The sequence below is a fragment of the Orcinus orca genome, chromosome 15 (assembly GCF_937001465.1).
Source record: "Orcinus orca chromosome 15, mOrcOrc1.1, whole genome shotgun sequence".
In the NCBI taxonomy this organism is placed as follows: Eukaryota; Metazoa; Chordata; class Mammalia; order Artiodactyla; family Delphinidae; genus Orcinus; species Orcinus orca.
In genome coordinates, this window is record NC_064573.1 from 63,582,933 (window position 1) to 63,610,175 (window position 27,243).

Here is a 27,243-nt window from a genome sequence, read left to right on the forward strand (position 1 = left end):
ACGTGCCCCCGTCTCCCCTGTGCTCCACCCACTTTTCCCCGGGGTCGGGACTCCAGGTTGAAGACTGCCCCACCTCGGGGGTAGCTGGCCCATCTCGCTCCCCACGCCCCGCTGGTCTTGTCCCTTTGCCCCGCAGACCCCACCTGCCCTCCTGTGGGCCTGAGCCCCTCCTTGGCAGGCAGTGGTGGCTCGAGGGTGGGCGGCCACCTGGCCCTGCCAGCAACATGGCCCCACCAGCAGCGTATCCCTTTCCGTCCAGTTCCTGGTGCAGCGGTTCGAGATTGCCAAGTACTGCAGCTCTGACCAGGTGGAGATCTTCTCCAGCCTACTGCAGCGGTCCATGTCTCTGAGCATTGGGGGCACTGCGGGGAGCATGAACCGGCATGTGGCGGCCATCGGGCCCCGCTTCAAGTAAGAGCTCACCTCAGGGCCTGCTCCCCCGGGTTTCCTGTGGTTGGTCACTTGTTCACCAGAAACTGACCGAGTCCCCAGTACATGCAGGGCCCCTGGGAAAGGCATCCGCACATGATGGCCAAGGCCACCATGCCCTCTCGGGGCTGAGGACATGGGGCAGCGTGCTGTCCACAGCAGGGAAGTGTGCAGGAGGTGCTTCATGTGGGGACCCGGCCAGCCAAACACTGGGGTGAGCAGCAGCAAAAGGATTCTGGTGACACACTGGAGAGGGAAAAACGGCCAGCTGTGTGGCAGAGCCTGGTGTGACAGCTCAGGCCCATTACCCTCTGAGGCCGATTGTGCCAATTGCACACCAAGCCCTGTGCAAAACCAGCAACACGGGGGGAGGGCACACACCCCAATAGGCAGCATGTGGCCCAGTGGGCCTCAAACCAGGTGCGGTGGTCAGGGGCGCTGTGTACACAGCAGGAGGGCCTGGCCTGGCATGGGGAGGGCTCTTGACTGGGCCTGCAGATACCTGGGGGGTCAGATGGAAGGAGGGTGAGGGGCCCCTGCAGGTGGGCACCACTCCCTCTACCTGTTCCCCTCCCTGAGCTCTTGACTCATGTTCCTGAAGCCCACTGGGCACGCCCTCGGGCCGTGCTTCTCAAACCAGTACCCAAGGGCTAGTTTTCTTTTTCCCTAATTTTCAGTCTGTTGTGGACCTATACTTTTACAAATTGCAATGAGAATGGGTTAGTAGGAGAGGATCCATGCTGGACCGTCCCAGCCATGGGAAGTGGCCATGGAGACGAGCAGGAGGGCTGCCCATTCCTGACCCGCGCGTCTGCAGATGCCTGCAGGGCAGCCCTGATCTTGCAGAATCCAAGCAGATTGTTCTTAGAACCTGAGTTCTACCTTCGTAGTCCCCGTAGGTGATGGTACCTCAGGGAGTGGTTTGCAGTTTGTGGGACCAAAGCTTCTGGCCGAGGGGCAGAGTCACACACACGTTGTTTTCCCCCCAACAAAAGTGAAGGTTTATAAATCCTTTCGTAAGGCATCAGGGTACAGTAATCCGAGACAGGTGACCACCTGCCCGATCCACAGCCCTGGCGGGAGGGCTCTGCCGCCTGCAGGTGGGCCCTGAGCTCAGGGAGAGGTTTGCAGGAGGCGCCACTCGCTGATCGGGGCCCTCTTGCAGGCTGCTGACCCTCGGCCTGACCCTCCTGCACGCGGACGTGCTTCCCAATGCGACCATCCGCAACGTGCTCCGCGAGAAGATCTACTCCACTGCCTTCGACTACTTCAGGTGCTGCCCCCACCCCACCCCCAGCCCCCAGGCCTGGGTCACTCGGCCTGCTGGGTGCCGACCCCCGGCTTAGTGGCCCGACTTCTCATTAGGAGGCTGCGCGCCCCACCTTGCCGCGCTTCCTGACTCCTAGACCCTGGCACTCACCCTCGTCCCTGGCTGTTTGCAGTTGTCCCCCAAAGTTCCCTACGCAGGGAGAGAAGAGGCTGCGTGAGGACATAAGCATAATGATTAAGTTCTGGACCGCCATGTTCTCAGATAAGAAGTACCTGACCGCCAGCCAGCTCGTTCCCCCAGGTGAGCCCCAGCCTCAGCTGTGCTGCATGGTCACCAGAGGCCCATGCCTGCCCGGTCACCTCTTCTCTGGCCGCTGCTGGGGAGCAGGAAGGAGGGCAGGGTCTCCAAGCAGACAGGCAGACACCCCCTGGTGTAACTTCCCAGCGCGGGGCCGTTCTCAGGGGCCCCCTGCATGCCCGACAGTCTGTATTGGACTACAGCCTATGTGCTGGGAGGGATAGGGCACGGTCCATTGTCACCTGGTGGGGCCAGTCTTATCGGCAGGTGACTCCAACATGGGGGGTCGTGGGAACATCCCCTGATTCCAGGCACTTGCCCTGCAGCAGTTGGGGACCAGGGGCAGTTTTCTGGAAGAGGTGACGTGTGAGCTGCATCTTGGAGCATGGAGGGTGGACGGGGTCAGGGAAAGGCGCTGAAGTGGGAGCCAGCAGCCGCCCCACAGGAGGAAGCCCTGCTCTTGTTTCTCTGAAGCATGTAGCTGGTCACGCGCCCAGGCTGGGGGAGGCGCGTGTCTCTGCAGGCAGACCCACATGGACAGCCTGGCCGCCACGAAAGGGAAAAGCAGGCACAGTGATTGTAAGCAGCTCTTGGCTCCACTCGGAGCAGGGCAGGCAGCCCTGCCATCTGTCCCCACGGGTCCCCGAGTCATTGCCATGTAGGAGGACACTGGGAGGTCAGTGCCATAATTGATCAAGGCGGCTCCTCGATTTGCTTTGCTTTGGGCTCAGGGGAACATAACACACTTTAGAAAACTTCCATCTGCAGTGGTTCATGAGGAACATTGCAGACGCCTGGTTCGTCCAGGGAAGCCGTCACCGGCCGTCTCCCCCACCTGCTCCCCCACAGCTGCTTTGTCTGTGGTGAAGGTCCAGACACCTCTTTTTAGAATGCTGTGTCTGCCCACAGATAACCAGGACACCCGGAGCAATCTGGACATAGCGGTTGGCTCGCGCCAGCAGGCTACACAGGGCTGGATCAACACCTACCCGCTGTCTAGCGGCATGTCCACCATCTCCAAGAAGTCAGGTCGGTGGGGCTTTGCTGCCGGGTCCCTTGGGTCCTCAGGGTCATAGAGCAGCTCCAAGGGACACTCTGTGCCCTCCCCACCCCCATCCCCAGGCATGTCCAAGAAGACCAACCGGGGCTCCCAGCTGCACAAGTACTACATGAAGCGCCGGACGCTGCTGCTGTCCCTGCTGGTGAGGCCCGTGCGCCATTCCTGCAGCGCTGGGGTGGGGGAGGGGCGCGGCCATGCAGAGGCACATCTGTGTCTGTGTCCCTCACCAGGCCACTGAGATCGAGCGTCTCATCACGTGGTACAACCCACTGTCAGCCCCAGAGCTAGAGCTGGACCAGGCTGGAGAGAGCAGCGTGGCCAACTGGAGGTCCAAGTACATCAGCCTGAGCGAGAAGCAGTGGAAGGACAATGTGAACCTCGCCTGGAACATCTCTCCTCATCTGGCCGTGCAACTGCCAGCCAGGTGGGCTGCCTGAGAGGCCATGCCGGAGGTCCAGCACAAGGCACCTGGCGGGGGGAGGGCACGTGTCACAGCCAAGGACTGTAAGGGAAGAGCCATCGTAGCCCTAGATGCTCCCCAGTCCTGTACAGTGGTAGGGTCTGTCCTGCCAGGGGCCCAGCACCCCGGAGCCCGAGGAGATAACATCAGGGCACCCCAGGGCCTCACCTTGTTTGATGAGGAAAGGAAACACCTGTGGTTACTCTGGGAGGTAGGCCTGGGGGGTCTGGGTTGGTTCCTGGGTGGCATCTTCAGGCAGCAGGCTACTCAGAGGGGCGGCTGGCAACCGAGTGTCCTGTGAGCTGTCCTGAGGCAGCTCTTAACAGGGACAGGACTCAGGCTGGTAGGTGCTGAGAGGGGCTTCCCAGGCCCCCTGTGCTGAATCCCAGTAGACTCCATGTGCCTGCGTGCAGGGTGGGCCTTTCTTCCCCGGAGCCCATGGTGCATACTTACTGCTTCCTTCTTTGGGTCCTAAGTCCTCCTCAGGACAGGATCGCAGCCTGACGGTATTTAGGCAGCAGCTGCCTGCCTTAGCCTTGGGCGGTCACACCTGAACACTTTGCACCCACCCTCCCACCTGCTAGCGTGCCTTCTGGCCCACGGGTGCCACAACGTGGATGGGTGCTTTGGGGGCCAGGCCAAGGGAGGTGTCCTTGGAAGGATCATTCCTGCTCCAAGGAGTTCTGCCCTTGGGTCACAGCCGGTCACAGTAAACACCATGTCAGTAGCCACAGTGCTCAGATGTCACTGGGTGTTGGTCCACATCACTTAGTCCAGGGCTCCCCCAGCCCCCGTCTTCAATGTCTGCCACCCACACCCTCTTTGCCTGCAGGTTCAAAAACACAGAAGCTATCGGCAATGAGGTGACCCGTCTGGTTCGCTTGGACCCAGGAGCCGTTAGTGACATCCCCGAAGCCATCAAGGTAGCATGGCGGGTAGCGTGCCAAGGCTTGGTCCTAAGTGCACAGAAACAAAACTGCCTCCAGGGATGCCTGGAGGCGAGGAACACAACCAAAACCCACTGACCTCAGTAGTACCACGATTTTTCTGATCTTTTGTGTTATCTACTCTTTGGATGAAACATTTACTGTGTTTACAGTAGAAAAACGTTGAGTGTATTTCACCCTGGTTGAAGTTGTGCTGTTGTATATAATGTGTCAGAAGCTGTTATAAATGCCTTGCAGTTTTCACTCCTTGGGGCCATCCCTATGACTCCCTTCTTCCTCCCCAGTTCCTGGTCACCTGGCACACCATCGACGCCGATGCCCCCGAGCTCAGCCATGTGCTGTGCTGGGCACCCGCAGACCCACCCACAGGCCTGTCCTACTTCTCCAGCATGTACCCGCCACACCCACTCACGGCGCAGTACGGGGTCAAAGTCCTACGGTCCTTCCCGCCGGTGAGCCCATCTGCTGGGTCGACCTCGGGGGGCTGCCCAGCCCCACGGCGGGACAGAGGGCAGGCCTGATTGAGGGTGAGGACGTGTCCTGGGGGTGGAGTGACAGCAGGGCCAGTCCAGGTGGGGTGGGGCCCTGGGACCCCTGTCCTGCCTGGTGCTCTCACCCCTTCCTGAGTCATGACTGCTCCTCCCCCACCACACAGGATGCGATCCTGTTCTACATCCCCCAGATTGTGCAGGCCCTCAGGTATGACAAGGTAAGGCATGCAGCACAGGACGACCAGCCTGGAGGGCCGGGCGGGCAGCGGGATGGAGCCCAGGAGCAGGGCCACTGAGCTGGGACCTGGGCCCGAGGTCTCTCACCCCCATGTGGTCATCCAGCACCCGAGGCCCAGTCCTGCTGTGCTGGGTGAACAGGTTCTGGAAACATTGCCGGCTGCTTCTTCAGGGTGGGTGACCTGGCCTGGGACCCGTACCTGCTGGATGGGGGTCTCAGCAGGTCCCCTAGCTCCCAAATCCAGCTCCCCGTCTCCTGGGGGGAGTGGCCAAGGGGTTGGAGGAGACAGCATGTGTATTAGTGAGCTCAGGCCACCCTGGCAAAGTACACAGACTCAGGGCTTAAACTACAGGGAGCTCGTTCCACACAGTCTGGAGGCTGGACATCTGAGATCCAGGTGTCAGCAGGGCTGGTTTGCCCAAGGCCCTCTCCTTGCCGTGTAGACGGCGGCTTCTCCCTGTATCCCCACATGGCTGTCCATTTGTCTGTGTCCTAATCTCTTCTTATAAGGATACAAGTCAGATCGGATCAGGGCCCCCTACTGATCTCATGTAACTTCATCAGTTCTTTAAAGGCCTATATCCAAATACAGTCACATTCTGTGGGGGGGGGGGGGACTTCAACATATGAATGGGGGGTGGGGGTGGATAATTCAGCCTTAACAGTGTACATGCACATAGGGGCCTGGCAAGGGGCCTGGCAAAGGGCCTGGCCAGAAAACACCCACGGGGTGACCACAGCCCGGAGCCCTCACCACGCGCGCTTCATCACAGTGCCACACCCAAGCCTGCGTCTGAGGGCAGCAGCGTCTACCCCTCCTGCTCCTGCCCATACACCCCCCTGCCCTGGGCCCACAGGGCCCCAGAACACCCCATGCCCTGGCCAAGCGTGGAGACCCTGCACTGGAGGTTGCACATTCATGGTTCATCTTTCGATCTAGTTGCTGGGTTAGAATTGGGTTATTTGAAGTTTGACCTGTTTGGGAAGCCCACCCACCCAAGTTGAGGACATCTGTCCAAGGAATACTTTACCAGATGGGCCGCAAATGACTGTGGGGAGGGAGAGGCTGCACCCCAGGAGTCTTCCAGAAAGGCCAGCTGCCTTTGTAACCTAGAACATGGGAATTCAGCCTGAGCTGGGAGTGACGCAGGGTTTTCTGGGACCCGTCTGTCACTGGGCAGCGTCTTCTAGACAGCAGTCCACAGGGGCGCATTTGAAACCCGCCTGCCCACGCGTCATGCTTGACGACAGCAGAAGCTGGTTAGAGTCCAGGGCTTAGAGTCCAGAGGAGGGAACAGAGGAGACAAAAGCTGGTGCATGCCTGCATAGACAAAGACCCCGGCGGCTGGCCAGCCAGCTGGACTCGGGCTCAACTCCGCCACGCAGGAGAGGTGCTCACAGCCGGCACCGCTCGACCACGCTTCTTTCTGGGTCTGCCAAGTGTGGAGTCATTGCTGCTTGGGTGAGAGTGGCCTCTCTTGGTGGAGTGTGGCCAGCCTGGGCTGACCTTGCTTTCCTACAGATGGGCTATGTGCGGGAGTATATTCTGTGGGCGGCATCCAAGTCCCAGCTCCTGGCACACCAATTCATCTGGAACATGAAGACGAACATCTATGTGGATGAAGAGGGGCACCAGAAAGACCGTGAGTGCCTGTCCCTCGGACCCCACCCCGTCCTCACTACCTGCCCAGGGTCATCATTCCTCCACTCCCACCTCTGACCCCTGCCTGGCCCCCAAGACCCTGTGGCTCCATCTGCAGCTCCACGGGCAGCGCTTCCCAACCCAGGTCATCTCAGGACCCTCACACGCTTGAAAACTACAGACCCTCAAAGAGCTTGGGTTTATGTGGCCTTGGGCCATCCATGCTCACCAACATTAGAAATTAAAAATAGAGGGCTTCCCTGGTGGCGCAGTGGTTAAGAATCTGCCTGCCAATGCAGGGGACAAGGGTTTGAGCCCTGGTCTGGGAAGATCCCACATGCCGCGGAGCAACTAAGCCCATGCGCCACAACTACTGAGCCTGTGCTCTAGAGCCCGCGAGCCACAACTACTGAGCCAGTGTGCCACAACTACTGAAGCCCGCGCGCCTAGAGCCCATACTCCGCAACAAGAGAAGCCACCGCAGTGAGAAGCCCGCGCACCGCAACGAAGAGTAGCCCCCGCTCGTCGCAACCAGAGAAAGCCTGCGTGCGGCAACAAAGCCCCAAAGCAGCCAAAATTAAAAATAAAAAAAAATAAAAAAATAGAGACCCATCTCACATAAACATAACTTTTAAAGAAGTGAGCGAGAAGAGTAGCATTGTTTAACACGTTTACAGGCCCCTTTAGTGCCTGTGGGAGATGAGGTCATCAGTGCGGTGCGAGAGCCCCTCACTCTGCCTCTGCATTTCATGTCAGAATATGCTGTTTGGGCTGAAGTGGCTGCAGGAGATTGGGCCTTGCTGACCCATAGTTGGAAACGGAGGAGTGTCTTGTGTTCAGGCCCCCATGGGTGCTCCCCGCCAATGCTACCAAGCTTGGCGGGACGGTTTCTCAGGGGTTCAGTGCAGTGAGGAGTCTGAACCGTGTTATGAGCCTCGCTCTCTGTTCATCCAGCCCCTGCTTGCCCTGCACTCGCCCCTCGCAGGACCTGTAACACCCGCTGTGGTCACACCCAACGTGCAGGGCAGGGTCTCCAGTGCTGACGCATTTCGTGACACAGTATTTAAAGATCCTGTGTGTGGAGCCCCAGCTGCCTCACAGGACAGAAACGTTTCTGAGTGCTGGGAAACTGTCAGGCTTTTTTGTCAAGTTTAACAAAGTTTTGTAGTTGTTTTCCTTAAATGGCAGATTCATTTTGATTTTCAAGAAAATATCTGCCATAAGTCTACGTCTGAGTGACTTTACCTTATCTCTTAGTCACTCCTTCAAGTAAAAATGACGGTCCCTGGAAGAGGGGACAGTCAGATGCAGGTACTCCCCTGAGACCACCACACGCTTCAGGTGCGGCCCCCGTGAGCATCCGTGATCCTGGGGCCCTCCACTCGCCACAGCCTCACGGGCATCAGCACCCTGAGGAGGGCAGACCTCCTCTGGGTGGCGTCTGGAGAGAGGGTCCCTGGGACTGCAGGCTCACCCTCGGTTTCTCTGCAGCTGACATTGGCGACCTCCTGGAACAGCTGGTGGAAGAGATCACAAGCTCCTTGTCTGGCCCGGCCAAGGACTTCTACCAGCGTGAATTCGACTTCTTCAACAAAATCACTAACGTGTCAGCCATCATCAAGTAAGTGGCATCTTCTCCAGGCCCCACTTGCGGGAGCTGCCCAAGGAGCTTTGTAGACTCCTGACGTCCCCCGCTAAGGAACAGCCAGACGGGGAGTTTGCTTCCACCATCCAGGGCCCCCGTGGGCATAGCAGATGCACAGAAAACAACATCTCAGGTTCACTTTGGGTCTTGCCCAAGCCTGAGGACATCTGCTCTCCAGGTTCTGATGGTCCCCGTGGTGTTAGGGAAACCAGACTCCTTTGCAGCCCCGAGGTCCTTTCTTGATTCACCTCCTGGGCCCTCATTCACGTGGAGCAGACGCCAACCTTGGACGTCTTGGCCACCCATTTGTGCAGGATGGGGCCCCGGGGTTGCGGATGCTGGCCGAGCGCCTGGAGAGGCAGCAGGGGAGCCCTAGTGCTGTTCCTCCAGGCGCCTAGTCGCCACACTGTCCCCAGTGCTCAGGCTCCCCCGCTACCCCATCACTGCGGGCCATGTGTCCCATGGTCCTCTCCTGACCAGTTCTAAGCAGAGCGGCAACGTGGCTGCAGAGATGGAGGGTCAGGGTGGACTCCCTGGGCCTCTGCCACGTGAGAGGCATGATTCCATTTCACTCGCCTTGTCGTGGGGCGCAGAGGTCTGAGGGTCTGCCCGAGGCCACACTGCCAGTAAACCACGTAGCCCGCAGCCTGACCCCCACAGCATTGCACACCCCCTTCCCCTGCCCCAGGTGGCAGAGTGCAGGGCTAGGGCCCTCGGACAGGAGGGCCTGTCTGTGCCCCGAAGCCACAGACACCAGCGTCTGTGTCTTGTTCTCCAGGCCCTACCCTAAAGGTGACGAGAGGAAGAGGGCTTGTCTGTCGGCTCTGTCTGAAGTGAAGGTGCAGCCTGGTGAGCAGTGCTCGAGGCCAGTGGGACAGGGGTCTGGGGGACCCTGGGTGCCCGGCACCCCTCTCCAGAACCTGCCTCTGCCAGTGGTCACTCTTGGTTCTCCTAGCTACAGCTGTTTTCTGAAGGCCGAGGCCCTGTCCTTGGCAGCTGTGGTTCTAGAAGTTTCCTGAGCTCCAGTGTAACAGAAGTAACGCAGGCCACACAGTGGGCTTAGGGAGGAGCGGGGGTGTCCCAGGTGTGCTAGGGCTTGTGGGATGAGGGGGCCCATGCCCCCCTCCTTGGTGCTCTTGCCACGTGGTCAGATCCGTGTCTTTTCAAGACAAGATGGGAACCCAGACGTCACCGCACAGCTCTCCGTTCTTAAGTCTTACACATTCGTTCTTCAAAACCCTGGCCTTGCACACTTGCCCACTGCCCGCCTCAGTGGTGGGCACCAGTGCAGGGCCCTGGGTGGGCCTCTCCTGACTGTGCTGAGCCCTGCCCAGCCCCGCCCCAGAGAACACTCAGCCTCCCAGAGGACACCATGCTGCTGGGTCGTGTCCCCGAGGCACTGGGGAGCCAGCTGGGCTCTAGAGCAGAGTGGAGCTCGGGCCGTTTGAGGGAGGCTGGGCTGGCGAGGGAAGGAGGGTGGATGAGGTGGGGGCCTGCATGCTCCCCAGGGGCCCAGTCCCTCCCACCAGGACCCCGCCTCAAGCACCCCCACCTCCGGGGGCTCGGGGAACTGTGGTCCCTGACCAGGAAGGGTCTTCTCTCGACCTGCGCTGACAGGGTCGAGCTGGGGGTGTCAGGTGGGTGGGTGCTGGGGCTCCTGTGTCCTGTGGCATTGGCGGCCAGTGGCTTGAGAAGCTGAGGGTTTAGGGTGTCCTCTTGGAGAAGCGTCTGCGGGAGGTGGTTGCCCCATGTGGAATGTCAGGATGGGCCCAGGGAAACAGCACAGAGTCAGGGAAGACAGCCTTACCGGCCTCGGAACAAGGAGTCGGCGGTGCCGCAGGCAAGGCCCTTGAGGCCTCAGCACAGCCCCGTCTGCTGGGAAAGCCTCATCCTGGTCGGGCCCTGGGATGTCCCTTCTGTCCCTCATAGGCTGCTACCTGCCCAGCAACCCCGAGGCCATCGTGCTGGACATCGACTACAAGTCCGGGACGCCCATGCAGAGGTGAGGCACCCCCCGCAAACTCCCCCTCACGGGCTCCCATTCCCTGTCACTTGCGCCCCATTCTGTTTTGTTTTCCAGCGCTGCAAAGGCCCCATATCTGGCTAAGTTCAAGGTGAAACGATGCGGAGTTAGTGAACTTGAGAAGGAAGGTCAGTGGGGCACGTCCGATGTAGTTTGGGGTCCCCATGAACGGTGACAGCCTCCGGCCAGTCAGTCTGGGCCCTTGTCTGGGGGTGGCAGGCACGTGTGCAGTGACAGAGGCCCCAGGGAGGACTGGTCGGCTTGGCTGCCGTGAGAGTGACCGCAGGCTGGCAGCCTCCACAGCAGGAGTCGATTCTCTCCGTCTGGAGGCCGAGGTGTCAGCAGGGCCCTGCTCCCTCCTGAAGTGCTGTGAAGGATCCTTCCGGCCTCTTCCCGGGACAGGGCATGGTTGTTCTTCAGCTGTGGCTGCCACATATATCACACTCTGCAGTTCTGGGGGGGCATGAATGTTGGGATCACAGCAGCACAAGGGTGTGGCCCTGGGTCCTTGCTCCTCAGCTGTTCTTAGGAAGAGACCCTGGCCCCGTGGCCCCACCCACTGACCCCTGGTGTCTGCTGGGCCTCGTTGGCCTCTTTAGGGTTTTGCAGAGATGATCCCTAAGGTTCTGTGTTGCTTCAGGCACATGATCAGGGCTCGCCCCCAGCATCCTCAGAGGGCCTCTCTGCCCGCCACTGACAGGCACCCTCTCCCTGTGCAGGTCTGCGGTGCTGCTCAGACTCCGAGGATGAGGGCAGCACGCAGGAGGCCGATGGCCAGAAAATCTCCTGGCAAGCAGCCATCTTCAAAGTGGGAGACGACTGCCGTCAGGTAGTGGGCTGGGCAGGCAGGGCAGGGCCGGAGGTGTGCGGGGCTGGGGCAGGCCCGCCTCTCTCCAAGGCTCCAGGCACACTTCTCAGCATCACACAGAAATAGGAATCCTTGGTTCCCCATTTGGTTCTGTTGCCTTGGAGTACATCAGGGCTTTCTGCTAAACCCGGAGGCCTCTCCAGTGGCCCCCCTCCCGCTGTACACCCTGGCTGCTCAGGGAGAACTGCCCCGGGGGAATGGGTGCCCCTTACTCACACCCACCGCCAGGCAGTGCATCCTCGCAGTCTGCCCAGGGAGCAGTGGGCAGTGAGGCTCACCGGGGCCTCCCTCCCTCCTCCCCCTCCCCCTCACTGGGCAGGGCCGCAGGCACCTGGAGCCAGCAGCCCACTACGACCCTGAGTCTCTCCTGGTTCCCAGGACATGCTGGCCCTGCAGATCATCGACCTCTTCAAAAACATTTTCCAGCTGGTTGGCCTGGATCTCTTCGTCTTTCCGTACCGGGTGGTGGCCACCGCCCCTGGTGTAAGTTTCCCAAGCAGTTGCTTGGGCGCTGCCCCTGTCCTTCGCCCTGTGGTGTGCCCGCAGCCTGAGCCTCGGCCTTTCCTCCCTAGTGCGGGGTGATCGAGTGCATCCCTGACTGTACCTCTCGGGACCAGCTGGGCCGCCAGACCGACTTTGGCATGTACGACTATTTCACACGCCAGTACGGGGATGAGTCCACGCTGGCCTTCCAGCAGGTGGGCAGCAGCGCGGCCCCACTGCCCGCCAGCCCCAGCTCCTGCATTGGTCAGCACCCTGTTTTCCAAGTCCTCGTATGTCTGGGGGTAAAACCAGGGCATCTGTAACCTTCCTTGGGATGAAAGGCATGCCTCGAGAGGGGCTCCCCAGGAGAAAGCTGACAGGAGTTGAAGGGGGGAAGGGGCCACAGCCCTGCACCTCAGATGCACCCACTTGTCACTCCGAGTACCAAGGTCTGGCTTGCTGATCTAGGTGCAGGCCCAGGGGTTCCAGGGTGCCCACAGGCCCAAGAGGGCACAGCTCCAGGGCACCCTGAGCATGCTGTCTCTGCACAGGCACGCTATAACTTCATCCGCAGCATGGCTGCCTACAGCCTCCTGCTGTTCCTGCTGCAGATCAAGGACCGGCACAACGGCAACATCATGCTGGACAAGAAGGGCCACATCATCCACATCGGTGGGTGGGCATCCTGCCGCGGGGGCACCGGGGCAGGGGCTCTGGGGGTTGGGGAGCTGGGCTTCCTTTCCAGCCGCTGCTCCCCAGTGTCCCCAGGAAACAGCGGCTACAGGGCATACACCCAGCTTTGCCCTGCAGCTGATCCCAGCACGATGGCTCTTTGGGATATTGCAGACTTTGGCTTCATGTTTGAAAGCTCCCCGGGTGGCAACCTCGGCTGGGAACCAGACATCAAGCTGACGGACGAGATGGTGATGATCATGGGGGGCAAGATGGAGGCCACCCCCTTCAAGTGGTTCATGGAGATGTGTGTCCGCGGCTACCTGGCCGTGCGGTGAGCCCCGCGGGTGGGGTGGGGGGCAGGGAGGGGCTTCCATACTGGGCCCGTTCATCCAGCAAGCCCCGCCCACTCCTCAAAGTTCTCCTCGGGTCATCTCAGGCCTTTGGTGGACACAGAACTGGGGTTGGGGCAGGGGGATGCACGGGAGGCCCCCTGAGGCCTTGCCTTCCTGTCACGTCTCTGCCACCTGTGCCAGCAGCATCTTGCTCCAGGCATCAGTGACCCGCCACATTCTGCATCTCCCAGGCTTGGCCTCGCCTGCCGACGCCTTGGAGCCCCTCTGAGCACCCCACCTGCCCTTCCTCCCTAGCCTGAGCCCCTGCACCCCCAGGCTGCGTGCCGGGGACTCAGGTCCTGGCTTCCAAGTGTCATGTGGCTGACGCCACAGAGCAGTGTGGGGACACCTGGACTCCAACCCGAGTCTGCTGAAGCCTGCATGGCGCGTACGCAGTTCCCTTCAAGAAGGGAGGATCCCTTCCTTAGCCAGGCACAGAACCATGGCAGGGGCCGAGGGCAGGCCCTGGGCAGGGGCTGCATGTTGACCACAGGCAGGGCCCCCACCCAGGCTGGCCTCTGTCCACCTCCTTCCCTGCCTCTCCCCAGGCCCTACATGGACGCCGTCGTCTCTCTGGTCACTCTCATGCTGGACACGGGCCTTCCCTGCTTCCGCGGCCAGACAATCAAGCTCTTGAAGTAGGTCCGGCAGGCAGGCCACTTGGGGGCGGCTGTCCCCTGAGATGGGAGCCCTTCGACTGCTGGTAATGGGGACTGTTATCGAGGCCAAGTGCTCCCCCTTGGACGCCCAGACAGACGGGGTCCTGGGTGAGGAGCTGTCCCCAGACCTTCCGTGTGTGAGGTGCCTTGACTTAGGCGGAGGATGTACCCTGCAGCCCTTCGTCCCTCAAGGGTGTGTCTGCGCCAAGCCCCGGGGCTGCAGTGGCTCAGCCCCCTGCCAGTCCTACCCTGGCTGCAGGCCGCTGGGCCCAGGAGGTTCTAGGAAGGGGCCCAAGCCCTCCAGGCCAGCTGGGAACCGTGTCCCCACAGGAGGCCAGGCCACTAAGTGCAGCCCACCGGCCAGACCACGTCCCTGCAGGGAGGGCAGCCTGGAGCCCTGGGGGCAGCAGCCCTGACACGGCCCTTCCCCCCACCAGGCACAGGTTCAGCCCCAACATGACAGAGCGAGAGGCCGCAAATTTTATTCTAAAGGTCATTCAGAGCTGCTTCCTCAGCAACAGGCAAGTCACCCTGTCCTGCCCCACCCATGCACCCGTGTCACCTACCCAGTGTTCAGTGGGCACCTGTGCAGGCCCCCACCTGGGCCAGGTGACAGGATGCACTGCCCCGAGACGCCCAGCCCAGCGGGGCAGGAAGTGAGTTCTGAGAGGCTTCAACCCCTTCAGCTGCTGTGGGGGCCGTGACAGGAGGGGCCTGGTGGGGGAACTGGGGCCACTAGAAGTGGTGGGTCCAGGCCTCAGTGACAGGCCTGGGAACAGGCTCCCAGGGGCTGTGACAGTCGAAGGTGGCCTTGAGGTTTATAGGCTCAACAACAGGGTGAGCGAGGGGAGTCCAGGCCCCAGGAGGTGCAGAGGCCCCAGGTCCACACCCTCGGGACAGAGAACTGGCTCCGGTGGACCCGCCGAGGTCCAGTGGCACAGGAGCGCCACTTGGTTTTGCTGACTGGGGAGCAGAGAAGTGGGGTGGCTCAGGGCAGCAGGAGGGGTTTGGAGGGCAGCATGAGGCAGGCTCTCCTGATGGTGATGTGAGGCGGGGCGGAGGGGGAGTGCACAGACCCCTTCCAGCCACATGCGAGGCCCCAAGGCTGGGAGTCAACTCCTACAGACGCACCCCCAGGCCACATCCCGGGCCCCAGGACTGCGGGCAGGCGTCTGGCTGAGGAAGGGCATCCTCTTGAGCCCACTTTGGGGCCCATGAGCAAGGAGGAGACGGGGCATAACAGGGAGGCTGTGGCCATGGGTGAGGGAGCAAGCGTCCCAGGGAGAGAGGGGCTGGTGGGCAGACAAAAAGTCTGCGATCGGGCACTCGACCTCCAGGGGTGTAGCAGGGTGGCTCAGGGGGTCAGGTCCCCAGACCAGCACAGGCCCCTCACAATCCCCTCTGCTCTCTGCTCCCAGGAGCCGGACCTATGACATGATCCAGTACTATCAGAACGACATCCCCTACTGAGGGGCAGAGTGCCGCAATCACTGCTTGCTGCTGCGCACGGCCTGCCACCTCATCCGGCGGACAGATGGGCCGAGATGCCCCTGCAGAGCCCGGCAACCCGCTGCCTCCCGAGGTGTCGCCTACATGGCCCGTGTGGCTGGAATGACAATCAGAGCCAGTCTTTGCGCAGGTGTGAGCTGTGCTTACACTGGACACATTCCCTACCTGTCTTGTTCTCAGAGGTACATGAAGTATTTTCTTGTGTATAAAAAATGGAAAAATTATATTCAACCTAAGATTCAACCAACGTGAACAAAATAAAAACAAAAAAACTGCGTTGGAACCAATCCAGTACTAAGTGCACATTCAGCTAGGGGTGGGGGGCGCCCGCCCAGGAGCCTCGCAGCCAAGAGGGGCCATCCCCGGTGCCCCGGCTGTGAGCTTCACAAAGACGACTCACCACAGCACAGATGTACCAAAAATAGCACTGTATTTTCCCTGATGGCTCTCAGGGCTCCCGCAGAGGCCACCCGGCCGCCCCATTCTCATCTCTCCTCCGTAGGCGTTGCTCTGCATCCTGCCTCTGCTCCGGTCCTTCCCGGTGTCCCTCTCGACCACCTTCAGGTCCTCTACTCCAGGACACCACCGTCCTCATGCACCAACCTCCCCGCAGTGTCCATCCCCACCCACGTGACCCTCCAAAGACCCAAAACTAAAAAAACGATGACAAAATATCTAGAAATAAGTCACACAAAAGATTGGTTAAAAAGCAGGTAAGGACTTCCCTGGTGTCTCAGCGGTTAAGAATCTGCCTGCCAATGCAGGGGACATGGGTTCAAGCCCTGGTCTGGGAAGATCCCACATGCCGTGGAGCAACTAAGCCCGTGTGCCACAACTGCTGAGCCTGTGCTCTAGAGCCCGCAAGCCACAGCAGCTGAGCCCACGTGCCACAAGTACAGAAGCCCGTGCGCCTAGAGCCCGTGCTTCACAACAAGAGAAGCCACTGCAATGCCAAGCCTGCGCACTGCAACAGAGTAGCCCCTGCTCGCCACAACTAGAGAAAGCTCGCACACAGCATCGAAGACCCAACACAGCCAAAAATAATTAATTTTAAAAAGTAATTTTTAAAAAAAAGGTAAGATACAGGTGAAGAGACAACCAATCAATGAAAGGCAGAACAATGAAATTACCAAAAATGAGGCATAAAGAAAAGGAGAGTTGAATGAGACGCTCCAGTCACCCACAACAGGATTCCAGAGTTGGTGAAAAACACCCAGCTGCAGGAAGCACAATATAAATAAATATAAAGAAGCAGCCAATATGTAAGTTAAAAAAACTTTTTAAAATATTAAATTAATCCAAAAGAAGGCAGGAAAGGAAAAAGAAAAGATGGGACAAAAAGTTTCGCAATAGCAGACGACAGTCCCACTGCATCATTAATTCTGTTAGGTATGGACAACTAAGCACTCCAGTCAGGAGGCAGGAATTATAAACATGGATAAACATGAGACCCAATTATATGCTGATGACAAGCAGTGCACTTTATAGTCATGGACCTGACGCAGAAGTAGAGGAAATAGATTCACCATCATTGTGTGTACGTGTGTTTCCGAAGCAAAATTTGACAGAATTCAGGGGAGAAATAAACTAGTAGAGTTGGAGATTTCAACATCCTTCTCTGCACAAGTGATAGAACACAGGATGCCATCACACATGTAGCCCTGATGGCGATTATGAAATGCAGTCCGGGGCTTCCCTGGTGGCGCAGTGGTTGAGAATCTGCCTGCTAATGCAGGGGACACGGGTTCGAGCCCTGGTCTGGGAGGATCCCACATGCCGCGGAGCAACTAGGCCCGTGAGCCACAACTACTGAGCCTGCGCGTCTGGAGCCTGTGCTACACAACAAGAGAGGCTGCAATAGTGAGAGGCCCGCGCACCGCGATGAAGAGTAGCCTCCACTTGCCACAACTAGAGAAAGCCCTCGCACGGAAACGAAGACCCAACACAGCAAAAATTAATTAATGAAATGCAGTCCGTCAGCAGCAGCACCCCATCCGTACCTGTTCACCACGTCAGGCTGATCCCACGGAATTGTTAGGAATCAATAAGATATCTGGAAGAACGCTAAATACTTAGATATTGAAAGAGTGGAGCTGAAACACCAGACAAAATACACGTAAGAGCCAAGGGGATGATCCGAGTTAAATGCTTTAAGGTCGGGTTTGGGGAGGTGGGTAGAGGTGAGCCCGTTCAAGTAGAAAGGAAACCAGAATATCGGGTGTGACTTCCAGAAAGATCAAACAGAAGACCAGGAAGAGGGGGGAGCATAGGAAGTGCAGGACAAACACACTATAAAATGTAGAAACACACGCGAACACAGTAGAACTGATTTGAAACCACAATACTTGGAAAGAAAGCCTGTCAAACGGGCTTTAAAATGAAAGTCAATTGAATGGCACGTCCAAGACTCCGGCAATATGGCAAATTATACATCTTGAAAAGTTAGAAATGCTATTTACAGTACTGGGTAGAAAAGTCTAAATCCACAAGCTGACAAGCAAATAGATTTCTTTGGAGACAGAAAACAAAATGAAATTTAAAATCTTAAAACAGTCAAGTTCCTCTTTCGATGACACAGGAGACAAAAGACCAACCCAAGAGCCTGATACCTTCGAGGAGTTTCTGGGGAAGCTTGGTCCACACTCAGGACGGGGTGTACCCAAAACATCACTCCCTGATGTGAGTGTCTGCGAAAAACTCTGAAATGCTTAAAGGTGATATACTGACAGCTGTCCCCTTAGTCAATACTGTGTTTCACCACCTCTGTTCAGCTCTTGGCACTGGGGGCCCTCGCCAGTCTAGTCAGGCCACAAAAGGAAACAGTGTAAGAATCTGGAAAGGAGAAATAAAACTCAGAGATGGCCTTTGTGTACATAAAAATCCAAAATAATCTGAATATAGTCAAGGTTCAGGATACAGGTTAATATACAAAAGTCAATTATGTGTGTGTGTGTGTGTATGTGTGTACATATATCTTACAACAACAAAAATGAAAACACTACCATTTACAATTGCACCCTAAACAAATACCAAGAAAAAAATCTAATGACCTATTCATAAGAAACACTGAAAACTACAAATGTTGAAAGAAAGAAGATCTAAACAAATATCCATGGGTTGGAAAACTCAATATTATACAGATGTTTGTTTCTCCCCAAATTGATCTGTAGTTTCACTGCAAATGCCAATCGAAATCCCAGAAAGTTCTGTAGTGGAAATTGGCAAGTCTAAAATCTATATGGGAATGCAAAGGTCAAAATATAGCTATTTGGATCTTGAAGACCCACAAGCTAGATATCAAGAATTATCCTTGGGCTTCCCTGGTGGCAGTGGTTGAGAGTCCTCCTGCCGATGCAGGGGACACGGGTTTGTGCCCCGGTCTGGGAAGATCCCACATGCCGCGGAGCGGCATCCCTCTCATGAACACAGGCACAAAAATCTTTAACTTTAATTATACTTAAGCCATGGAAGTTAAGACACTGTGGCTTCCTGGTTCAAGGAAAGACAAGTGAACAGTGGAAGAGATGAAGTCCAGGGACGTATACCCACATACATGCAGACACTGCAGAGCAGTCAGGGAAAGATGGTCTTTGCAATAATGGTGCATTAACTGGATAGCAGTATAGAAAATAACTCAACCTCGACTGCCTACCTCACATCAGACATAGAAATTAATTCCAGGTGGACTGGAAAGATGTACGTTAAAGGTAAACTTTAAAGGCTTTTAGAAGAAAATACAGAAGTGTGTCTTGATGACCTCAGAACACACAGATTTCTTAAGCAGAACCGAAACACTAATTTTAAAGGGGAAAAAATTAAATTGGACTCTATGAAAATACATGCCACAAACCTGGGAATATATTTGCAATTACCTATATCTGTTCAAAGAACTTACAGCCAGAATATATAAAGAACTACTAAAAAATCAGTAAGACACAATTGAATAGAAAAATGGGCAAAAAACCTGAACAGGCATTTCACAAAAGACATTGTCCAAACAGCCAATAAACATAGTAAGAGGTGTTCAACTTCATTAGTCGTCATTGCAAATTAAAACCACAATGTGATACCCACTCACCCCCCTGCCTGTCTGAAACATAAAATGATACATAATGTCAAGCATTGGGGCATGTGGAGCACCTGGAACTCTCAGTTGCTGCTGCTGGGTGTGAAGCATCCAGCAAGGCTGAGCAGCTCAAGCCAGCAGTTCCTTGCCTACACACATACCCAACAGACTTATGAAATCTGGGCAGGAAATAGTGTCCTGAGGTCGCTACTCCTAACAAACAAAACCTGTAAATGACCAAAATGTTCTTGGACAAGAGAGAAATCATTGTGGTTATTCATGCAGAAGAATACAGGGCAATAATGGAAATAAATGAACAACTGCAGCAGGCAGTGTGGATGCTGCTGAGCAAAAGGTACTTGCTGAATGACTCCATCTGAGGTTCCAGAACAGGCACCATTATTTGATGGTGTTAGAAGTCAGGACACAAGTTCGTTTTGAAAGAGGGAGCCACTAGGAAGGCAGGGGGAGAATCAGATGCTGGTAACATTGTTTCTTATTCTATGGAAATTCACTGAGCTACATACACTGATGACTCATACGTTTTTCTGTGTTAAAATTATTGAGGTGTAATTTTTTTCATCATAAAGCCAAGATGGGTCTCAATATGTAAGGAAGCAATAATGCCAGTGTTACACACTATCCTTCAGAAAAGAGAGGAACAAACACTTCCCTATTCATTTTTTTATGAGGGTAGCACAGCCCTGATATTAAAAAGTACCTTCTGGGACCTCCCTGGTGGTCCAGTGGTTGAGAATCTGCCTTCCAACGCAGGGGACGTGGGTTCAATCCCTGGTGGGGGAACTAAGATCCCACATGCCGCAGGGCAACTAAGCCCACGCGCTCTAGAGCCCAAATGCTGCAGTGAGGAGCCCACACTCCATAATGAAAGATCCTGTGTACCGCAACTAAGACCCAATGCAGCCAAATAGATTAATTAATTAAAAAAAAAAAAAAAGACAAGGACCTTCCAAGAAAATCAGAAGACAGGGCAACATCCCTCTCATGAACACAGGCACAAAAATCTTTAAGTAAATTTTTTTAGTTTAACTAAATATTAGCAAATTGAACACAATGTGTAAAAAAGGACCATCATGACCAAGTGGGCCTTACCCCAGGAAGGCAAGGTTGGCTTAAGACGCAATCAGGGTCATTCACATTAACAGACTAAAGAAGGAAAACCATATGATCAATAGGTGCAGAAAAAGCACTGCACAATATTCAACACCCATTCGTAATAAAAAATCAGCAAACTTGGGAATTCCCTGACCGTCCAGTGGTTAGGACTCGGTGCTTTCACTGTTGTGCCATGGGTTTGATCCCTGGTCGGGGAACTAAGATTCCTCAAGCTGTGCTGCATGGCCAAAAAAAAAAAAAAAATCAGCAAACTAGAAATAGGAGAACAGTTCCTCAATCTGATAAAGATCTCTAAGAAAAACATGGTTAACATAGTCATGATGAAATATAAGATCCAGAGCAAGATCAGGGCACTCCTCACCACTTCTAATCAGCTTTGTACCGAGTGTGTGGCCAGCGGTAGACAGTTTGGAAGGAAAAAGAGAAACAGTCCTGCCTCACAGACAATAAGATTGTTTATAAAATCCTGAGGAAGCTACGGAAGAGTTTCAAAGCACTAACAAGGGAGTAGTTCAGCAATACCACAGTTTACAAGGTCCATACACAAAAGTCATTGTATTTCTATATGCCAGCAATAAACAGTTGGAAATTAAAACTAAAAAATCCTATACCATGTATAATAGCACCCCAAACATAAAATCCCTCAGAATAAATGGAAAGACATGAAAGACATTTACACTAAAAAAAACAAAATGCTGAGAAAAATTAAAAATGGAGAGAGATGTCGTCCGAGGTTTGGAAGACATTTCTCTGCAAACTTATCCTAACTTCAGTGTAATCCCAATCAAACAAATGCAAAAGGTCCTCACATCCTAAACCATACTAAGTCCCTACCTCCAGAGGCAGACAACAGGCTGAATATAAACTAAGGAAGCATGCAAGTGTTGGAAGAAGATGGGAACAGTTTCCTTCATAACCCAGAAAATCCAGGATCAGTACAGGAAAGCAAATTGTTACGAAAACAACACATAGCAAAAGAGCACCCCAAACAAAGCGAAAGACAAACTGGGGAAATATTCACAACAGATCTCGAAGGTAAAATGCATCCTAAAAAAGAGCGTTGAAAAAACTGAGGGAGAATGAAACCCTACAATCCTATAGTTTTAACATGAAAAAATAATAAGAATTGTTTGCAGGAAAAGAAATGCACCTGGCCCTTAAATATAAAAAATGTGCTCAGGGCTTCCGTGGTGGCGCAGTGGTTGAGAGTCCGCCTGCCGATGCAGGGAACACGGGTTCGTGCCCCGGTCCGGCAAGATCCCACATGCCGCGGAGCGGCTGGGCCCGTGAGCCATGGCCGCTGAGCCTGCGCGTCCGGAGCCTGTGCTCCGCAACGGAGAGGCCACAACAGTGAGAGGCCCGCGTACCGCAAAAACAAAACAAAACAAAACAAAAACGCACGTATGTGTGCACAGGAGATACAACTTCACTACCAAAAAAAAAAGTAAATAATAAAAATCGAGCAGCATCTGCATGAGAGACTAAGTGAAACACGAGGTCCATCTCCATTAAGCAGAACATTTACAGAAATGAAAAGACGATGCCCGCGAAGACCGCAGTGGTGAGCGCGCACGGTCCGCACAGCCCGGACGCGGGAGAGCGCCGCGGACCAAGGGGAGGAGGGGCGCCGCGGGGACTGCGTAACCACCACGCGGACGCGGGACACGGACCTCCGCGGGGACCCGCCAGCCGGTGCCCCGGGCTCTGCTCCCCGGAGGGGAGAGCGGGTTTAGTAACAATTCCTACCCCTCCCAAGTGGGCGGCGGGGCTGGAGGAACCGAGGGCCCGGCAGCCTCTCGGGACCAAGGTCCACCCGGAGGAGCCCGGCGTCCGCTGGGCCCGAGGACACATGACGCCCCCGCCCCGGTGTCTCCCATTCTCTCGCCGCCACCCCCGCGTCTCGCCGTCTCTCGCCGCCACCCCTCGCCAGTCCCCCTTCCCCTCTCCCCTCTCCTCGCCAGTCACCCCCGCCACCCCACCCCTCCGCCTGACGCCCAGAAACCACGCGGGAGACACGGGTGCTGGCGGCCGCAGCCGGCGTGATGCACTAGGCGGGCAGCAGTCCGCGCGCGCGCAGCTCCAGCAGCGGGGCCAGCGTGTAGCGCAGGCGACGGATGGCGGCGTCCGAGCCGGGGCGCATGAGCCCGCGGCGGAGGGCCGAGGGGTTCACCAGCGCCAGGTAGAGCAGCGGCAGCGCCACGACGCCCAGCAGGAGCAGCAGCAGCGTCTGCAGCGCGCCCAGCGCCCACAGCCTGCGGACCACGACGCACCGGCAGACGGGTGGTGGCGGGGCGCCGGGCGCACCCCGGACCCCAGACTCCAGCGCCGCGCCCGCCGCCGGCTCACCTGATGCCCGCCGCGCCCGCGCCGCCGAACAGCCGCTTCTGCGGGGAAGAGGGAGCGACGTACAGCTCCGCGCCGGGGAGCGGTGGGGGGAAACCCCTGGGGCAGCGAGCCCGTGGGTGCGCGTCGCTCCGTGGGGGGCGTGGCACTACGGGGCGGGTCCCCTATGCGGGCGTGGTCCTTGGGTGGGCCGTCCCGTGGCAGGCGTGGCCGCCCAGCGAGGTTGGTATCGAGGGGAGGGTCCCTGGGGGAGGGGGGGAAAATCCCTGATGGGGTGGTCACGTGTGTGTGGGTGGCCCCGGGGGCAGGTCCCGGCTCCAGCCCGTCCCCGCCCAGGCCCGCACTCACACAGTCCGCTTTGGCCACTTCCTCCATGAGCGAGCCCGCGCATCCCTGCCCCCGGCCAGGCTGCGACTCGCACCTGTGGAGACAGGCATGGCGATGTGCCCTCTGTCCGGGCCCACAGTCACCTCCCCACACCCGACAGTCCTAACCCCTTACGGCTCCGGGTCGCCCTGCGAGGCGTCCAGCGCAGTCGCCGCCTCCATCACCTTCCCCTGCAGCTCCTGGAGGGGTTGGGAGTGAGGCCTCACACCTGGGAAGACCTTGGTGAGGCAGGCCCCGGCAGCTCCGGGGGAGGAGGCCGCAGTGGGGTCGGAGGTGAGCGGCTCTCCGAGTGGAGGGTGGCGGCACCTGCAAGACTCCGCTCTGCTCCTGGAAGCTGGCCCAGGCCTCTTCCATCCGCTGTGCGCTCTGGCATGAGGGGAGCCCTGATTAGACTCGGGGAAGTCAGCCCTCTCCACCGTCCGGCGCCTGCCCAGGCCCCACCCACACCCCAAGCCGACCCTCCCACTGAGTACCCGGCTCCGCCCGCACCTGCCGCAGGGCCTCCGCCTGCCTGGCGTGCTTGGCCTCCACCAGCTCCAGTTGTTTCTTCCGGAGGATCCAGGGAAGGTCAGGAGTCCGGCACTCCCCGAGCTCGCCGCGCCAGACCCCGCCCCAACGCCCGGCCAAGAGGTTCATGCCCACCCCCGCCCGCCCTCAGCCCCAAGGCCCCGCCCTCAGGTCATCAAAGGCCCGCCCACACCAGCGTTCCTGCCCTCGGGGCCCCACCCAAGCACCTGCAAAGCCACCAGTTGGGTCCCGAGTTGCCGCTCTGCGCGCTGCGGACTCAGTTGTTCTCCATAGTAAAAGAGCTGGGGGGTGGGGCTTGTGAGGGCGGGGTTTGCGGGGCTTCTAGGGGTGGGGATTATCCTGGGAGGCGGGGACGCGGCGGAAATGGGGACGGGGACTAGGGTGGGGCTTCCTAGGGGAAGCGTGAGACGGAAGCCGTCTCCTGAAGGTACCTGGCTTGACAGCTCCTCCCACTGCTCCTGCAGCTGATGGTTTTGTTGCTCCTGGACGGGATCGAGGGGGCGGTCCGGGCCTCTCCGAGGTCCCCGCCCCCACCGCAGTCCCCGCCCCATTAAAGATCCCTCTCTTCACTGGCCCCGCCCACCAAGAGCCCCGCCCCATCCAGGGTCCCACCCTGCTTCAGGCCCCGCCCCACACAAGGTCCTACCCCGTCCAAGGCCCCTCCCTCTCCCCAGGCTCCGTCGCATTCAAGGCCCCTCCCCCTTCACTGGTCCCGCCCATCCAGAGACCCGCCCCGTCCAAGGTCCCGCCCCGAAGGCTCCGCCCCATTTAGGGCCCCGCCCCACCAGGTCCAGCTTGTGCTGCTCCGCAGCCTCCAGCCGCCGGCGCGCCCGGCCTGCGCGCTCCCGCGCCGCCTCTCTCGCCTCCCCGCGCAGGGCCCGCGCCGCCTGGCTCCGCTGCCGCTGCAGGCTGCGGAAGGGAAACTGAGGCTCCGCGGCCCGGGGTGACGCCGGGATGCCAGCCACCTCGCGGTGCCCCCGCACGTCGGCTCGGTCCCAAGGCCCGGGTGGAGGTGAGGAGCAGCCCGCACCTGCGCTCGCGCTCGCTCAGGTCGTCCAGGCGCGCTGTGAGGCTCTCGCTCTCGGCCTCCAGCCCGCGCACCAGCTCCTCCAGCTCCTGCTTCCGCAGGCGCCCGTCACGGTTGTCCTTCAGCAGCTGCAGCAGTAGCTCCTGCGCCTCGGCCATGCCCCGGCTCTGCCCGCCGCCGCCGCCGGACCCGCGTCACAATGGATGGAGCGCGGGGCGGTTCGGAACCGCTGCTCACGGGCAGCCATCGGACCGCGCAGGCCGGTGGGTGCTCGCACCTGAAGCAGAAGGCGAGGCTGGCTTGTTCCCGCTCGCTGCCGACGGCACTGCGGACTGAGAAGCCTCCTGTGGGAAAGAGATCAGGATCCGTAAACTGGTTCTTATCTTTGGACCCAATGATCCCACTCCTGGGAACTTAATCTAGGAAGAAAAAAATAAAATTCTTAAACCACAACGCGTTAAGTGGGTTCATTCAGGTGGGTAGTTACAGTCATCACAAAGAGGACACCACTGTAGTTACTGAAATGATATATTTTATGTGGCATACATAGAGATATGATGTCTAGTGAAAAAAAGAATATGATTTACTATGTATGCTGAAATAACTAAGATTGTAATGTACACGGATAAGATCTTTAAAGGAAACAAGAGAAAGACAAGCTATTTCATTGGTGAAATTGCAGGTAAACTTGTCCTTTTAAAGTCGGCTTTCATTTGGCCAACTTAGACTATGAAGCTGGATGCAAAAGTCCTAAATAAATTATTAGCTGACCAAATCCAAAGGGGTACATTGAAAAAAAAAAGGTACATGAAACCAAGAAGACTTTATTCCAGAGATTGTTCAAGATCAGAAAATTGACGTCATTCACCACATGGATAAAAGAGGGAGAACACCAGCTTCAGTAGAGCATTTCAGTAGGAGCAGCACGCGGGATAGAGCTCCTCATCTGTGGAAAATTTAAAGAGGGATCGAAAGGGACTCTAAACTGATGAAAGCTGCTTAGTAAACACACTCCTTAGGGAGGCAGTATTAGCAGCCTTCCCGTTAAGATTTTAAGAGACAAGGATGACCCTCCTGCTCAGGTCTAACAGTGCTGGAGGACCTACAAGGAAGCAAGAAAAAGAAATAGGAAAGTCTGAGGAGTCAGCAGATACAGCTGGGTGCCTACCATAAAGCTGCCCCTCCTGCACTGCTGGTGGGAATGTAAATTAGTGCAGCCATTTTGGAGAACAGGACGGAGGTTCCTCATGAAACTAAAGATAGAGTTGCCGGGACTTCCCTGGTGGCACAGTGGTTAAGAATCCGCCTGCCGGGCTTCCCTGGTGGCGCAGTGGTTGAGAGTCCGCCTGCCGATGCAGGGGACACAGGTTCGTGCCCCGGTCCAGGAAGATCCCACATGCCACGGAGCGGCTGGGCCCGTGAGCCATGCCCGCTGAGCCTGTGCGTCCGGAGCCTGTGCTCCACAACGGGAGAGGCCACAACAGTGAGAGGCCCGCGTACCACTAAAAAAAAAAAAAAAAAAAAGAAAAGAAAAAGAAAAAAAGAACCCGCCTGCCAATGCATGGGACATGGGTTTGAGCCCTGGTCCGGGAAGATCCCACATGCTGCGGAGCAACTAAGCCCGTGCACCACAACTACTGAATCTGCGCTCTAGAGCCTGCAAGCCACAACTACTGAAGCCTGCGCGCCTACAGCCCGTGCTCCACAACAAGAGAAGTCACGGCAATGAGAAGCCCGCACACCACAATGAAGAGTAGCCCCCAGTCGCCTCAACTAGAGAAAGCCCACGTGCAGCAGCAAAGACCCAACGCAACCAAAAATAAATTTAAAAAAAAAAAAAGAGTTGCCATATGATCCAACAGCCCCACTCCTGGGCATATATCCAGACAAAACTCTAATTCGAAAAGATACATGCACCCCAGTGTTCATTGCAGCATTACTTACAACAGCCAAGACACGTAAACAACTGACAGATGACTAGATAAAGAAGATGTGGTATATATACAACAGAATACTACTCAGCCATCAAAAAGAATGAAATAATGCCATTTGCAGCAACATGGATGGACCTAGAGATGATCATACTAAGTGAAATAAGTCAGAAAGAAAAAGACAAATACCACATGATGTCACTTATATGTGGAATCTAAAATATGACACAAGTGAACTTACCTATGAAACAGAAATAGAGTCACAGACATAGAGAACAGACTTGTGGTTGCCAAGGGGGAGGGGAGTGGGGGAGGGATGGATTGGGAGTTTGGGATTAGCATATGCAAACTATTTTATATAGGATGGATAAACAACAAGGTCCTACTGTATAGCACAGGGAACTATATTCAATATCCTGTGATAAACCGTAATGGAAAAGAAAAAAATAAATAAAAAGGTGCTGGTGTGAGTGCCCCACACCCCCCCTCCAGCTCTGCGGCTTGGTTTCTCCACCTGTAAAGTGGGGCTGTTACCAGACTCCCTCATAGAGCCAGGGGGCCAGTGACTCACACCACACGGCTGAGGCTCTGACCATGGCACCATCACTGGCTCCAGCATTGGACGTCCAGCCCCAGAAGGTGGCGCCGAGCTCCTGAAAGTCTGGTCCCGACCGAGATGTGAACCCTGCGAAGCACCATCTCATTGATAATTTTTGTATCGATTACATATGAAATA

At 56.7% G+C, this 27,243-nt stretch overlaps 2 protein-coding genes and 1 long non-coding RNA gene across 9 annotated transcripts in view; 2 read left to right on the plus strand and 1 right to left on the minus strand.

The window, feature by feature from the left end:
• Positions 1-15,375, plus strand: part of PI4KA (phosphatidylinositol 4-kinase alpha) — a 95,408-nt gene extending 80,033 nt beyond the window's left edge. The window contains exons 34-56 of one of the 7 annotated variants that reach the window (XM_049697571.1): positions 260-411; positions 1,595-1,702; positions 1,836-1,999; positions 2,906-3,025; positions 3,119-3,198; positions 3,287-3,480; positions 4,349-4,439; positions 4,748-4,915; positions 5,119-5,172; positions 6,715-6,835; positions 8,092-8,175; positions 8,326-8,455; positions 9,258-9,328; positions 10,409-10,481; positions 10,560-10,630; positions 11,222-11,331; positions 11,749-11,853; positions 11,943-12,143; positions 12,405-12,525; positions 12,700-12,859; positions 13,469-13,558; positions 14,017-14,100; positions 14,998-15,375. In XM_049697571.1, coding sequence (XP_049553528.1) covers positions 260-411; positions 1,595-1,702; positions 1,836-1,999; positions 2,906-3,025; positions 3,119-3,198; positions 3,287-3,480; positions 4,349-4,439; positions 4,748-4,915; positions 5,119-5,172; positions 6,715-6,835; positions 8,092-8,175; positions 8,326-8,455; positions 9,258-9,328; positions 10,409-10,481; positions 10,560-10,630; positions 11,222-11,331; positions 11,749-11,853; positions 11,943-12,143; positions 12,405-12,525; positions 12,700-12,859; positions 13,469-13,558; positions 14,017-14,100; positions 14,998-15,049 — 2,604 coding nt within the window. In that variant the 3' untranslated portion in view covers positions 15,050-15,375. Of the gene's footprint in view, positions 1-259; positions 412-1,594; positions 1,703-1,835; positions 2,000-2,905; positions 3,026-3,118; positions 3,199-3,286; positions 3,481-4,348; positions 4,440-4,747; positions 4,916-5,118; positions 5,173-6,714; positions 6,836-8,091; positions 8,176-8,325; positions 8,456-9,257; positions 9,329-10,408; positions 10,482-10,559; positions 10,631-11,221; positions 11,332-11,689; positions 11,854-11,942; positions 12,144-12,404; positions 12,526-12,663; positions 12,860-13,468; positions 13,559-14,016; positions 14,101-14,997 lie in introns of those variants that run through there. The other 6 variants (XM_049697572.1, XM_049697574.1, XM_033439618.2 and 3 more) reach the window with 6 other exon arrangements.
• A 6,935-nt stretch (positions 15,376-22,310) lies between these two features.
• On the minus strand, positions 22,311-24,754 carry TMEM191C (transmembrane protein 191C). The gene is made up of 10 exons (XM_049697904.1): positions 24,580-24,754; positions 24,335-24,458; positions 23,981-24,031; positions 23,756-23,830; positions 23,511-23,567; positions 23,328-23,387; positions 23,136-23,200; positions 22,983-23,055; positions 22,638-22,675; positions 22,311-22,543 (listed from the first exon to the last, which is right to left on the minus strand). The coding sequence occupies exons 1-10, from the start codon at positions 24,732-24,734 to the stop codon at positions 22,339-22,341; spliced, it is 903 nt and encodes a 300-aa protein (XP_049553861.1). The 5' UTR covers positions 24,735-24,754; the 3' UTR covers positions 22,311-22,338.
• LOC125961230 (uncharacterized) lies at positions 24,429-26,122 on the plus strand. Its single transcript, XR_007471659.1, has 2 exons — positions 24,429-24,561; positions 24,678-26,122. It is a non-coding gene; the product is annotated as an uncharacterized LOC125961230 (long non-coding RNA).
• The last annotated feature ends 1,121 nt before the right edge of the window (positions 26,123-27,243 follow it).